Source organism: Gallinula chloropus, assembly GCF_964237585.1.
Source record: "Gallinula chloropus genome assembly, chromosome: 1".
NCBI classification, from domain to species: Eukaryota; Metazoa; Chordata; class Aves; order Gruiformes; family Rallidae; genus Gallinula; species Gallinula chloropus.
This window is the reverse complement of record NC_140085.1, coordinates 705,872-720,737: the sequence shown is the minus strand read 5'-3', so window position 1 is coordinate 720,737 and position 14,866 is coordinate 705,872. Positions and strand designations below refer to the sequence as shown.

At 57.3% G+C, this 14,866-nt stretch overlaps 1 protein-coding gene across 1 annotated transcript in view; it reads right to left on the bottom strand.

Annotated features, from left to right (window-relative positions):
- The window catches only part of SHANK3 (SH3 and multiple ankyrin repeat domains 3), a gene marked incomplete at its 5' end in the record, with an annotated part of 288,033 nt that overhangs the window by 200,348 nt on the left and 72,819 nt on the right, over positions 1-14,866 (bottom strand). Inside the window, one exon of the mRNA XM_084268006.1 lies at positions 14,423-14,500. Coding sequence (XP_084124132.1) covers positions 14,423-14,500 — 78 coding nt within the window. The remainder of the gene's footprint in view (positions 1-14,422; positions 14,501-14,866) is intronic.

Sequence of the window (14,866 nt, the reverse complement as noted above, 5' to 3'; positions counted from 1 at the left end):
CTGGAGCTCCTCTCCTGTGAAGCCAGGCTGGGAGAGTTGGGGTTGTTCAGCCCAGAGAAGAGAAGGCTCCAGGGAGATCTTAGAGGCATTGCAGTCCCTGAGGGGGCTACAGGAAAGCTGGGGAGGGACTTTGTAGATGGGCCTGGAGTGATAGGATGAGGGAGATGGGTTTAAATTGGAAGGGGGTAGGTTTAGATTGGATATTAGGAAGAAATTCTTCCCTCTGAGGGTGGTGAGGCCCTGGCACAGGGTGCTTAGGGAGGGATGTGGTGGCTGCCCCCTCCCTGGGCTGTGTTGGATGGGGCCTTGAGCAGCCTGGGCTGGTGAGAGGTGTCCCTGCCTGTGGCAGGGGGGTGGTACTCGATCTTTGAGGTCCCTTCCAGCCCAGTCTGTTCTGTGATTCTGGGTGAAACCACAGTGCTGCTGCTCAGAGTGTGGAAACACGCTGGGAGAGGCCGGGGTGCAGCTGCTGGATGTGCCACAGTCACCCCCTTTCTCCTCCCTGGTTGGGGTGGGTGTTGGAGACCAAGGCCCTGGGTTGGGCAGGCAGAACCCAAACCCTCCTGAGCCCAGCAGAGTCACGAGCAGGACCGGAGGCTGCTCAGCGTTTCCTGCCCTCCCACCAGAGCAGCTTGTGGAAATACGAGCTTCATTTGCATCTCACCACTAACTTGTGATGAAGGGATTATATTTAACAGGGTGACTCAGTACAGCATGCACACCTCTCTACTATCATCCTGCATCAGCAGAAATAGTCTCACTATCCTCAGCTCAACAATGTTTATGGGAGTTGTTTTCATCTTCTGAGGCCCAGAACTCGTGCTCTGCTCCTCAGCCAGAGCTGGAAGCGATCAGCAACGGCTGGAAGAGAGGCACCTTCCTTCAGCACTTGGGAAATTAGGCCACAGTAGCAGAGAAAAATCAAGTAATAAGCTCTGTTTCCCCCCAAGCTCGCTTCAAATTGCAATCCCTCTCTGCCTCTCCTCACATATACATGCACATTCGTCAGGCCTGCTCTCCCAAAGCTCACATCCCGTGAGCAGGCTCAGGAAGCTTCTGTGCAGAACAGCAAATAACCCAGATCTGGGAAATCTGAAACTGAAAGAACCGAACTCAAGGGCTGGAAAGGCACATTCAGAAACAGCACTGGCACCCAAAGTTCCTCACACAGTTAACAGCCTGGCCCACATCTGTCTGAGAAACACGAGTTCCCTGGTCCACATCCCTGTGGGAAACACGACTTCCCTGGTCCACATCCCTGGTCCACATCCCTGTGGGAAACACAAGTTCCCTGGTCCACATCTCTGTGGGAAACACAAGTTCCCTGGTCCACATCCCTGGTCCACATCCCTGTGAGAAACACGAGTTCCCTGGTCCACATCCCTGTGGGAAACACGACTTCCCTGGTCCATATCCCTGTGAGAAACATGAGTTCAAGGCACAGGTTGGGAGTCTCATTAGGTGTATTGCCTCGGAAGGAGTCATTCCTCAAACATACAGTGAAAGCCTGTGGATTGGCCCCGCTGCCCCACTCACCCTGGGTGTCCCTCCTGGGCTGGCACCCTCTTCCAGGGTGCAGAGAAGGACTTGGGGGTGCTGGTGGATAAGAAGCTCGACTGAGCTGACAATGTGTGCTCGCACTGGCCCACATGGCCAACTGTGTCCTGGGCTCCATCAAAAGGCAGGGTGCAGGGTGCAGAACCTGGCACCCTGGAAGAGGAGGTCTCCCCCCCACCGGCGCCCACCACCCCTCTGCAGCTCTCAGTGCCAGGAGGGCTGATGCTGCTGCAACAGAAGCTGCCCCTCTCCTGCCTGGAAATGTCACAGCTTCCAGCAAGGGGAGAGGAAACATGAGGGTAAGAGGCCTGGTAAGAAGCTCATCTCACCTGGATCCCTGGGAAGGGAGAAGAGCCCTAACAGATCCAGGAGGGTTTCACACCTTGTGCTCTCACCTCAGCCCGTGCCCCGTGGCACAGGGCCTGTGAGATGAGCCGCATCCTTTGAGGGGCTGCAGCACACCAGTGAACCCCTCCAAGAGAAAAGCAACAGCTTTTGGGGACAGGTAAACAAGAAAATGGAGTCTGAGGATGGAAACTCCTGCAGGGGTACATTGTATTTTAAAAGCATTTCACAGCTACCAATTTTAGTGCTTCCACACCCAAGTGGGAGGAACTGGTGACTGTCAGAAGTCCCCACAGAAGAGAAATGATCTGACTGCGAGCAATAAGCAGCCTGCCCACACAGGAATGCCTTCCTGGCATGAGAGCCAAGCCTCTCCTGCTGGTGATGTCACGGGGCAGCAGGACCCGTGCAAAGGGTGTTCCTCCTCAGGTCTCACCCTGCTGCTACGAACAGAGACTCTGTGTCCCCCTGCACAGCACGGCCGGAGCAGCGCCTGGCCCGGCCGCACCACACGGGCCCTGTGGTGGCTCTGGCACTGGGCTGTTCTCTGTGGCACCTGAGTCACTCCACGGCGTGACAGCGCAGTGACAACGCCTGTTAATCCAACAGCAAGTCGCCTATTTTTATCCTCTCAGGCAAACTCAGTCACTCCTAAAAGAGAGGAGGGGGAGGAGGGACGTCCGGACGGGTCGTGCAGCACGTCAGGGCCGTGTGCTTGTGAGGCCTCAGGAGCACCTGAGCCACAGCAGAAGGGTCATTTACAGATCCCTGGTAGGAGTCAAAGCTCTGAGGTGTGACCCAGGTTCTGTGCAACCACTCTTCAACACCCAACCCCAAAACCCAGCTCACCACACTGCACAGCACCAGGAGAGGATCCCCCAGCCCCCCCCGACCCTCCTGGGGACACAGGCTGGCCCAGAGCTCAACTAAACCAACAAGGATGCACCACGAACGCACCAAGGCCACACCAAGGCCACACCAAGGCACCAGAGTACAGAGAACCCCAGAGTGCCCAGGCTGGAAAAGCCCTTGGAGCTCCTGGAGTCCAACCGTCCCTGTCCTGTGCTGCCCCAGCCCCCTGAGCACCTCATCTCCCCTCTGTTCAACACCCCCAGGGCTGGGGACTCAGCCCCCTCCCTGGGCAGCCTGTGCCACAGCCCCACAACTCTGCCAGGGAAGAACTTTGCCCTCCCAGCTGAGCTGACCCTGCCCTGGGGCAGCTTGAGCCCATTGCCCCTCGGCCCAGCTCCTGGCCCCTGGCTGCAGAGACCATCGTCCAGACACTTCTTGCCCTCAGCCCAGCCCAGGATTGTGACCCATTCCCTGGGGAGCCTGTGCCAGCACCCGACCCCCCTCTCAGCACAGAACACCCAGCCTGACCCTCTCCTGGCAGCTTCACACCATCCCCTTGGGTTCCATCCCTGGTCCCCAAAGAGAGGAGAGAGATCAGCGCTGCCCCTGCGCTCCCCTCAGCAGGCAGACGCAGACCCCATGAGGTCTCCCTCAGCCTCCTCTTCTCCAGGCTGGACAACCCCAGGGCCTTCAGCCTCTCCTCATGAGCCTTCCCCTCCAGACCTTCCAATCCTCAGTGCCTCCTCCAGACATTCTCCAATAGATTTATGTCCCTCTTGTCCTGTGGCACCCAAACCTGCCCCCAGGACTCGTGGAGAGGCCGCCCCAGCACAGGGCAGAGTGCGACAATCCCCCCCTGGACCGGCTGGCCATGCCATGGATGATGCACCCCAGGACACAGTTGGCCCTCCTGGCTGCCTGGGAGATCAGGCTGATGTTTGTTATGATACATTCACCAGGGAGTTCCCTGGATGAAGGTCAGAAGACCGCTGAGCAGATGCCAGAGTGGCTCTGGAAACCCTGGTGTTTTCATGTATTACAGACCCACTGGCACCTCTGGCTTGAGCAGTGACCCAAACCAGCCTCCGAACCAAACCAGCCCCTGTGCTGGCTGCTCCATGCCACATGCTCCAAGGTGTTTGTCCTTTGCAGACTGACACCATTAGAGAAGCCCAGAGTGTCACTGTTACCACCCCACAAGCACAAAGGGCACCAGGAGCAGTGATGGGTGATGGCTGTGGGGCACAAAGGGCCGTGAGGGGGGCACATGAGATCAGCAGCAGCTCCTGGAGATGACGTGGTGAGGAGGAAGCAGTCAGCAGTGCTGGGACCAGAGCTGCTACGGAAGAGGAACGCACAGGGGGTTAGGAGGTGGGGTGCAGGACGTCCATTTAGTGCCATGACAAGCTGCTCCGCTCTCCTCAGCCCTGAGACACCTCTCAACACTCCAGACAGTTGTCAACTCCCTCTGCATCACTTCACCCAAGACTTCTCCAGCTGCTGCAGCTGCCCATGGCTGGGGGTTACTACCTCTGCGTTACGCAGAGAACAGCGAGCAGGAGGAGGCTTTAACCACCACACTCCATCTGATGGAGCCTCTTGCTAAGCCTGTCTGCCTCTCCTGGGCCAGGCAGGCTCCAGGCACGTCCTATATTTGTTCTAGATCTCCAGAAACCTGGCAGCCCCACTGGGTGGGTCCTACTGCTCGCAGATGGCAGCTCCATCTGGGCTGCCATACGAGCCCAGGCTGCAGCTCCGCTCGCCGCAGCGTGTGCTGCCAGGGGGCTGCACAGACACAGCCTGTCTGGTGCTGCTGGGGTGTCACTGGGGGTGTCACCGGGGTGTCACCGGGGTCAGGCACCGCACGGTGACGCTGTAGACCCAACACTTCCCGGGAGCAACAGACAGAGCTGCTGTGTGAGACAGGCCTCCTGCTTGAGCAAACACCCTGTGCGCTCGCAAACCAGACCTGCACCCTGCCTGATCTGCTGCAGACACCCCCTGGCACAGCCAAGGTGTCTTCACTGTGCCCTGTGGTCCACACACTGGGCCCCTGACTGAGAAGCAGCAGCCAGATGAACAGTCTGAGGAAGAGGAGAAACAAAACCCATCCAAAGCTGCAGCCAGGCAGCTCTGGGCTGGGCGAGACAGAGAACTCACCCGGCACCTTCAGGTGAGGCAGGTGGAGCTCCTGAGAGACAAGATGGTTCTCCTACAGTCAGAACTGTCCCCAGGAGAGGGAGATGCTGCTGTGATTTCCTCCCTCAAGGGCTGCAGAAACTCTGGGAAGCAGGAACAATCCCTGGAGTCACTGTGCTCCAGAAGCCTTTGAGCTGGGGGAGAAGGAGAAACGCGGCCGCCAGACTCTGAGGGGTGAGTCTCACCTCTGCCAGGACTGAGGGTCCCACAGCACGGCTGGTTCCCACCAGCAAAGGCTCTAAGAGGCTTATCCAAGACACACTGGTATGGCCATCACCTGCAACCTCCCCTACACCCTGCCCCAACGTGTGCAGGCCATGGAACCGGGGCCGGGCAGCCATGCAGTGCCATGTCCCAGAGACCTCATCTGCCATGAATCCATTGTGCTCCAGAAAGGCTGTGGAAATGAGCTCCAGCTCCCTGCAGAGCCCAGAGTGGATGGTGCTGCCTCGAGCAGGCAGAGGACAGGACAGCTCTCCTGGGGAAGAGTTGGTGAGCCTGATCTCTGCTCCAGCCAGCACTGAAGAGACAGGACAGGGCACAGACCTGTGTCCAGAACCGTCCTTACCACCAGAATGAGAGATGGGTTTGATGGACCTTCTCAGAGCTGCCAGCCTCAGCCAGAAGGATGGAGAAATGCAGGGCAAAAGCAGAGACTTCTGTGACACCTGCAACTGGAGTGTGAGTGCAGCGTGTCGGGGAAGACTTCAAGTCAGCAGCAGCATCTGGATCCTCAAAGCTGAGATGGCATCTGACTCAGAATTAGATCAGTCTAACGCCGAGGGCCGTGGGAGGAGTGGGAGGGAGCCAGGAGGCCAGAAACCTGATCAATTTTACAAGACAAACTTGAAATGAAAGGAGAGAGAAAACAAATCAAATCAATGAGGATGAGGAGAAAGCCTGGAGAGAGCAGGAGAATAAACCCTGGACTGTTCACCAGGCAGCTGAAAGCTGCTCCTCAGCAGCAGGATGAACTCCCTGGGCTCCAGCTTGAGCCCATCGCCCCTTGTCCTGTCCCCACAGACACTGAGCAGAGGCTGCCCATGGCCCCCTGGGTCCCACCCTTCAGCTCTTGAGAACCAGTGATCAGATCCCCTCTCAGGCTCTTCTCTGCAGGCTGAACAGCCCCAGCTCCCTCAGCCTTTCCTCCCAGGGGAGATGCTCCAGCCCCTTCAGCATCCCTGTCCCTCCTCTGGACTCTCTCCAGGAGATCCCTGGCTGGTTGATCCCAGGGAGCCCAGACCTGGACACAACACTCCAGTGGGGCCTGGCCAGGGCAGAGCAGAGGGGGAGGATCCCCTCCTGTCACCTGCTGCCCACACTCCTCCTGATGCCCCCAGGATCCCCTTGGCTCTCTCAGCCCCAGGACACTCTGCTGGCTCATGGCCACCCTGTCACCCACCAGCACCCCCAGGTCCTTCTCCTCAGAGCTCCTCTCCAGCAGCTCCCCCCAGCCTGTCCTGATTCCAGGGGTTGGTGACAAGGCTGGTTGGTGTGACTCTCACTCGGCACCCACGTGTCCCCTGTGAGCCTGTGGCCTGGTTTGAGCCAGGATGGAGTTAATTCTTTACCAGCAGCAGGGGGAATGGTGTTTGGGAGCTGGGATGAGCAGTGCTGGTAGCACAGGGATGGTTCACTTGCTGCCCAGCAGTCAGGGGCTTCCCAGTTGTTCATCCTGCCCTGCTAACAAGAAGGGTGGGGGGCACCCAGTTCGCTGGGGGGGACACAGCCAGGACAGGTGACCCGAGCTGCCCAAAGGGGGTATCCCATGCCAGTGACGTGATGCTCAGCATAAAGGGGGCTGGGGGAGGAACACTCAGCTCCAGGATGCTGGGTTTGGGGGGTGGGCTGGTGTCAGGACAGCTCTGAGCTGTGTGGCTCAGTGACACCGCATCGTGTGTCACCAGTCTCATGTGTCTTGCTATAAAGTCCTGTTACTGTCACATCTCTTTCTCTGCCACCCCAGGAAACTGTCCTTTAGGGGGGGTTTTTGAGTTCCTTTTGCCTCCCCTTCCCCCCCAGTTCCCCACGCCCCCTCTCAGGGAGCGAGGGCTGTGTGGTGCTCAGCTCTCAGCTGGGGCAAACCCACAGACCCTGCCCAGCTCAGCCACCAAAAACCAGCTCCCAGCCTATTGCCTGAGGACAGAAAATCCCCCATGGCCAGAGAGTCTTCTCAGGACCTGCAATCCTGTGCTCCAGCCCAGAGTTCAGCTTAGCACGATAAGAGAAGCTCAATAAACCAGTGATCTGCCAGGAGGAAACACTTTCACTACCACAGAGGAAGAGACACAGGTCTGTCCTGGGCCCATCACAGGCACAGGAGAGACAACATCAGACAGCAGGGCAGAGGATGTGGGCAGCAAGAGCTCAGCAGGGACAGGGGGACGTGTCCTTCCCATGGGACGGGGCGTGGGGAGCAGAGAGCTGTAACAAGGGAGATGGCAGACAGCCCTCACTGAACACAGCTCCTGTTCCAGCAGGAAAGTCCTGGTACCTTACAGAACCTCTTGAAGAGCCAAGGGAGGCACTTCCCACACCTCTGAAACACCTTGTCTGGGAACATCAGAGAAATCCCAGGAGCAGCATCAGCACCTCAAACTTCCCAAAGAGCATCAGCACCTCAAACTTCCCAGGAGCAACATCAGCACCTCAAACTTCCCAGCAACAGCATCAGTTCTTCTAAAACCTTAGAACTCTCCAACACTCTGACCTCAGCAACCAGGGCTGAGCTGCCCAGCATCAGCCCCAGTGTTACCAGCACACGAGATCCACTCTGTGCTGTAAACTCTCCACAGAGGCCACATATGGTGCCTGTGAGAATCCTGATGCATATTTAGCATTTAGAATGCTTCTCTGCATTATCTTCCCCTCATACCTTATGCCAGCTTTGACACCACAGACTCCTTTCATTTTACTCCTGTTTTACTGATCATTTCCCTGGTTTTGGGGATGGAAATCTCGTTAAAAGCAGCAGCATAATGCATGGGGTTTGACTGACAGGTTTCTGAGCCTGGCTGACAGAAGCAAGGGTGTCCAAAATCAGGGAGAGAGGAGATCTGTGAGGGCTGGAACACACCTGGAGCAGGGAAATGAAGCACGGGGTGGATACAGGGTGCGGGGTGACCACGTGGCAACAGCAGCACCACCGGCCTGAGGACAGGTCAGGAAGCTGGGGTGTTGCATGAAGAGAAGATTAATTAACAGGATGGTGAGGACCCACCTGCACCCACATGTCTGGTTTTGGGACATGAAGCAGGTGAACAACTGGAAGCAGGAGGCTGGAAAAGGCACTTGGAATTCTCAGCCACCAAGGAAAGGCTGACAGAGGTGGGTTTGCTCACCTCAGAACAGCATCAGAAGGACGCTGGTGATGTTGTCCACCACTGGAAGGACAAATCCACTCACTTTGGGGCTGAATAAATTAAAACCCAAGAGCAGATTTCTGGTTTTCCCAGCTCAGGGGAGCGCTGAGAGAAACCGGCTTTGCCTGGACACGGAGTGTCCTGGGCTGACAGCTCTGGAGCTGGTGGGACAGACGTGTCCAGGGCCAGTTCCCTGCTCAGAGCCACCAGAAACAGCAGAACCCTGACCTCCCTTCAAGGCATTTGTGCTCAGAGGTGTATGATATGACACATTCACCTCTTCCCACCCATCCAGGGAAGGGGGAGAGGAGAGACTGGGGGGAAGTTCTTTGCAGAGAGAGTGGTGAGGGGCTGGAAGGGGCTGCCCAGAGAGGGGGTGGGTGCCCCATCCCTGGGGGTGTCCAAGGTCAGGTTGGCTGGGGCCCTGGGCAACCTTGTGTAGCTCCAGGCCTGGAGGTTGGTGTCCCTGCCTGTGGCAGGGGGTTGGAGCTCTGGGACCCTTGGGGTCCCTCCCAGCCCAGCCCAGGCTGGGATTCTGTGATTCTATGACAGGGATGTGTGTGCACGTGGTGTGTGATGTACCATTCACCTTGCTCAAGCTGTACCTGCTAACACAGAGCAGGACATTACTGCACAGTATTGCCCATGGTCTCAGTCCCAACCTCCACTAGCGATGGCCACCGAGCCTCAGGTATCCAAGCTGAGGGCAAACAGGAGGTGCACAAGGCCTGGTCAGCACTGCAGCGGGCCCAGAGCAGCCAAGCCATGAGCGAGGGCACAGCACGCTGCTGCAGGAGGTGGAACTGGCCCAGAGAGCAGGGAAAAACCTGGCAGAAGCTCTCAGAGTGACAACAGTGTCCGTGATGGCTCATCACGAGGATCCATGAGACGTGTGAGTGACTTTGGTGATCAGCTCTGCGCAGCAGCAGCGGGACTGGGGAGGACGTACCGGGTCACTCCCAGAGCCACGGGCAAGGTGGACACAGGAGCAGAGGAAGAAGATCCATGTGATGGGCACAAAAGGGATCCAGTAGCTGTAAAAGCCGTTAAAACATGAACGCTGAAGGAGATCAAATCACCCTCCTCAGAGAGATGGGGCAGTCGCTGTGAGCAGGCGCTGGGGGCCGGGGAAGAAGCCCAACAGCATCACAAGCACTAGAGCAGGACAGCTGGACAGGGCAGAGGCACAAGGTGGCTTCTAGCAGGGGGGCAATTAAACAGCTTAGGAGAGAGGCCCAGACTGCCCCGTGCACGTGTGAGGGGCACGGGCCTGGCAGGCGCTGAGCCCGAGGAGACGTGTACCCCAGCACGGGGGGTGGGTTTGCCTGCACCCCACCTTGGTGCCCTGAGCCCCCCAGGTCCAGCCCCAAGTCAAGACCCAGTTTGCACTCCAGAGTTAACAAACCTCTGCTTTCAGGAGGAAGAGGAGGAGGCCGGGTCCCAGGAGGCCTGAAGAGGAGGAGGCTGCTGTGCCTCTGGGTCCCAGTAGGCCTGAAGAGACACAGCACTCAGGAAGTGACAGGAGTCACTGGGCACAAGCCAAGTGTGTCACAGGGATGCTGAGCAGGGACAACACCTCTGCTGCACCTGGAGACAGGGTACTGTGGTGGGGACAGTCACCTCCGAGCCCAGACGGATCCACCAGCCAGAGGTGCCCATCACCTGTGGGAAGCAGCATCCCCACAGGGCACTGCAAGCCCTAACAGCTCCTTTTCACTGCAAACTGTGTTTTTAAAGTCTGGATTATGAACAAGCTCTTAATTAATCTGCAGTATGAGAACGGCCAGAGGAAGCTGGGTTACTGTGCTACCTGATCATTAACGGCCTCAAGCTGCCCCAGGGCAGGGTCAGCTCAGCTGGGAGGGCAAAGTTCTTCCCTGGCAGAGTTGTGGGGCTGTGGCACAGGCTGCCCAGGGAGGGGCTGAGTCCCCAGCCCTGGGGGTGTTGAACAGAGGGGAGATGAGGTGCTCAGGGAGCTGGGGCAGCACAGCACAGGGACGGTTGGACTCCAGGGGCTCAGAGGGCTTTTCCAGCCTGGGGACTCTGGGATTCTGTGACAACAGAACCTAAGCACCAATAATGCACTTCTGAGAGGTCCCAAGCTTTAACTATTTGCTCTTTTAAGAGTTAACAAACATATTTTAAAATGCCAAAACTAAACATTAAATCTTCCCCCCCTCAGCTATCAGATGCAGCAAGTCTGAGGAAGATGTGTTGCACTTCAATACGTCACAGGCTGAAAAACCACTGCAAGTGCCAACAGGAACTCCACACCTCCACAGATTACTTTAATTTCTACTACAGTGGAGCTGGAGAGCAGAATCAGCAGGCTCTGTGCACTTAGAGAAACCCACAGCCCCCACTACCCCAACGCTGGACAGAACAGATGGAGTAGGAAGGTTACTGCTGCAGTGGCAACAAGAAGAATATGGAGCTGATTAATAAAAACGATGCTATAGAGGTTTTCCCAGCAGCTACAATCCCTGGTGCTAGTCAGGACTGAGCCTTCCGAGCTCCTCAAGCAGCAGATGTTGATTCTGCATCTTACAAGTGGAGGAACAATGGCAGCTCGATAGCACAGGCTTAGGGCTAAGCCAACCCCGCTGCAGAACACCCAGCAGCTTTTCCATCTCCCCTAGCACTGAGCACTCCTCATCCACCTCAGCAGAACTGAATTAATTTATTAATCTCTGTGACATCACCAGGCAGGATGTCTTGGCAAGTCAGAAACCCAACTACTGCCAGCTAAGATTTCAGTTAAATTAGAGAGACCAGTTAACTGAAGCTTAACAAAGCCCCTCCGTGTGAGAGTATTCGGTTGCCAGGGCAACCTGACTGCAAATTGCAGCCCCTGATGTCTATTTTAAAGCAACAAGATACAAATCTTTGAAGAAAATACATCCAACAACCTGTTTGCATTGTGCCAGGAAGCAGTGGCACAAAGCACAAGCCTTTGAGGGTTTAAGGAGAACCATTCCCAGCGTTATAAAGCCCAATTATGCGTGTGACTGATGCAAAAGGGGCTGAGAAGGGTCAAGGTACAAGATGGGACACAACCAGCAAGGGAGAGAAGGGCAGGATGGTGGGAAGGCTGATCCCACAGGCTGGTGGTGCAGGAAACCTCCAGCACCACGGACGTTCCCTGTCCCTTGCTGGAGCTCTGTGCTCCACAGCCGGCTGTGGTCACACAGACTGTCCCCAGGCAGCAGCTCGGTTGGGCCCCGCAGTGTCTGGGGCATCACCTGCCTTTGTGCCTGGCTCTGCCACCGATCTATAAATCACCTGTACTCCTCACAAGGTGCCAGAGATCTGCAGAGCCCAGGCTGAGTCACGCTGCCAAGAGGCTGCTCGGAGCCACCGCGGGCGCGAGCGGTGAGTCCCCATCGTACCCAGCAGTGCTCAGGCACTGGGGGAGAGGAGAAGCTACAACAAGCTCTGAGCACACAGTGACAGGAAGGGATCGCTGCCTGTACACCAGCAACCTGAGTGTCCTCTCCAGAAAAGCGCTGGGCAAAGCACTCTGGAAGCTGAGACGAACAACAAGAGCGATTCCCAAACCAGGCTGAAGGGACCTGAGTTGCTCCTAGCAGAGGGCATCAGGCCAGGCTTTGCTGCCAGTGAGGAAGCCGAAGCCATCACACCACTGTCTTCTGCAAAAGCTCTGACAGGCTTGTGTGACAGCCTCAGGAACAACAGAGACCAAACCGAGCTGAGACTCCTGCCAAGGGATGAAAAACTCACCTAAAAAACTAACCCAGTTTCACAGGACCCTGTCCCAGGTTCAGCAGGGTCCAGGTTTCCATCAGCAGCCTGGATGCAGTGCAGAACATGATCACTGAACTAACAGGTGAGACCACGCTGGAGGAGATGCAAAGTCACCAGGGAATTAGAACTGAAAGGAGTGTTGGAAACCCAGGAGACGGTGGGGAGGGAGATGATACTGTGTCCAGAGCTGGGGACCAACACAAGGAAGGTTGGTGGCCCTGCCTGTGGCAGGGGGTTGGAGCTCTGGGACCCCTGGGGTCCCTCCCAGCCCAGCCCAGTCTGGGATTCTGGGGTTCTATGGAGTCAGAACTGACAGAGTGACGACAGTTCATATACAGGGATCCCCTCCCCCGGGGTGCACAGAGACCAGTCCAGGGGCACAAGGTGCAGAGGGGACGTTTGGTCTGGGTTCTTCACCCAGGTTTGGGAACAAGCCCTGGGGTGGGAGCGCTCCAGGCAGGGGGGCTTCCCAAGCCTGTTCAGGTAGGGTGCTGAGCACCCTCAGCAGCCGTGGGGCTGGAGGACAGACACCCCTGCACCACCCCATCCCGATGGCTCGGCGAGTCCAGGCACAAAGGCTGGCAGGAGGCAGCAGGCAGCAGTCCTGCTGGAGAAGATCTGAGGGCTGCAGGATCACAAGCTGAAAATGAGTCAACAAAGTCACACTGTGCCAGAAAAAGGAAGAACAGCCCGGGCTCTGCAATTAGCAGCCTCACCTCTAACACGTGGATGTAACCCCTCCGCTCCTGCAGCACAGGCTGGAGCTCAGCTGGGGGCGGCTACTTTCAGGAGTGAAACAAAGAGATGGGGGAGAACCCAGAGTCAGTCAATAGCAGCGACTGGATTGTGCTCTCAGGGCCCCTGTGGGGAAGCCTGTGAGCTCAGGAGATTCAGCCCAGAGGACAGGGAGCGGGGTGGGGAAGGGATGATCTGACTGTGGAAACAGAAAGAAGCCAGCTGCAACCAGGACAGAAATAAACTGCTCTCCATAGCCACGGACAAGCAGCAGGCTTCAAACTCAACAGGAAAGGTTCAGATGAGAGGCTGGAACTGTCTTCTGGGGAGCACAGGAGCAGCCCAAATGGGAGGCTGCAGCCAGCACAGGGGCCTCTCAGACAGTTTATGGGTCAGCTCAGAGCAGTTGAAGGGAGATGTAGGTACAAACTTGGCTCAGGAAAAGAGACCTGAGATTGCCAGAAGCTGGGAAGATACTCTGGGAAAACTCTCACCCTAAATCCACCCTGCTCTGGCACCGCTACCAGCCACAGCAAGGGGAGACCACTCCTGGCACTCCTGAGCCATGCTGTGATCCCCACAGCCAGGAGCCAGAGCGAGAGGCACGGAGCCACCCCAGGCAGGGAGCGTGTCACCTTCCTCAGGGAAGATAACCAAGCAGATTACAACTCCTAAACCCTCTAAATTACTCACTCTATCTGGAGTCATCTGGGGCCACTGACACCGAGCTATCTGATTAACAGCAGAGTCAAGTTAACAGAGGTGTGTGCAGTGCTCTGTCCCTGCAGCAGCACAAGGTGCTGACGTGAGGTCCCAGCAGCCACAGAGCTGCCAGGGCAGTGCACACTCCCCTGCACAGGGAGCTGGACCCCATCGCTGAGGGGCAGTACCCCACTGCCACAGCCCCACACAGGGATGGTGACTTAATGACACGCTGAAGGCTTGATCCAAGCAGGGAGCCCAGAGCTGCCCTTTGAGAGCTGGGAACTGAGGCAGGTGCCCCTAAGAACTGGACAGAGAGGCAGCTCCAGGTTCAAGAACTCCACAGAAGGGCAGAGCAGCCCTGCATGGGAAGAGCCCTCCCCCAAACTGCTGCCTGCAGGCAGCCGCTTCCATGACCTGCAGAGGTAGGGAAGGAGTCACTCTGCAAAGTGACCCCCTTCCCCTTCCCCCTGCAGTACCCAGGTATTTAACAGAAGAAAATCCCAGCCTTCCTCCCCTCCTGCAGCTGGGGGTCTTTGAATTGTGGTTCAAGGCTATCACTGGGAGTTTAGGTGCAATCACCTCTGTGGGAACACCACCCTTTATTCCAAGGGCTCCGCTCCTTCCCTGCCATTTACTGCAGCATTTCCCCAGCAGCAATGACTCCTCCTTCCCACCTCCCTCACACGTGGCCGGACACTCTCTGAGTCTCCCACCCCAGGATACAACCTCCCCAGCCCTTTCCACGCGCTCCACACACTCTCTCCAGCTGAGCGGGTGTCAGGACAGACCCCCGCAAGGGTGGGTTTGCTGCCCACAGGTCCCAAGGCCCCGTGGCAGAGGCTGCCCTCGCTGGGGACACGGGAGCGCTGCAGGGGCAGGGAGGGCCGGTGCTGGCTGCTCACCTGGAAGGCTGTCTGGCTGTTGTAGTTGCGGATCTCTTTGCTTGCGCCGCGGAAGAGGAGGACCCGAGCGCAGCTCTCCTGGGAAGGCAAGTGGGAGAGGGGGAGAAACCCGTCAGCACCCCAGACTGGTGACCACCAGACACAAACCGTGGGGTGTCTCTGCCTCAGAAAGGCTCCTCAAAGCTCCCACCAACCAGCCCCCCAGCCTGGCCGAGCCCCCCCGCCTGCCTGCAGCTCCGGGGCCCTGGCAGCACGGCCCAAGCATCAGCCCAGGAGCTCCAGGCACAGTGCCCACCACATGCTCCCAGGGGCTGCTGTGTCTCCTAAAGCCTTGTACCATGTTTGGTGTGAATGCTCTGTGTGTCAAAGGATGCTAATCCCACGTGCTTGTGAGCCCCTGTAGTGCCCAAGGTGCAGGACATTCCTGCCATGGAACAAGCCATG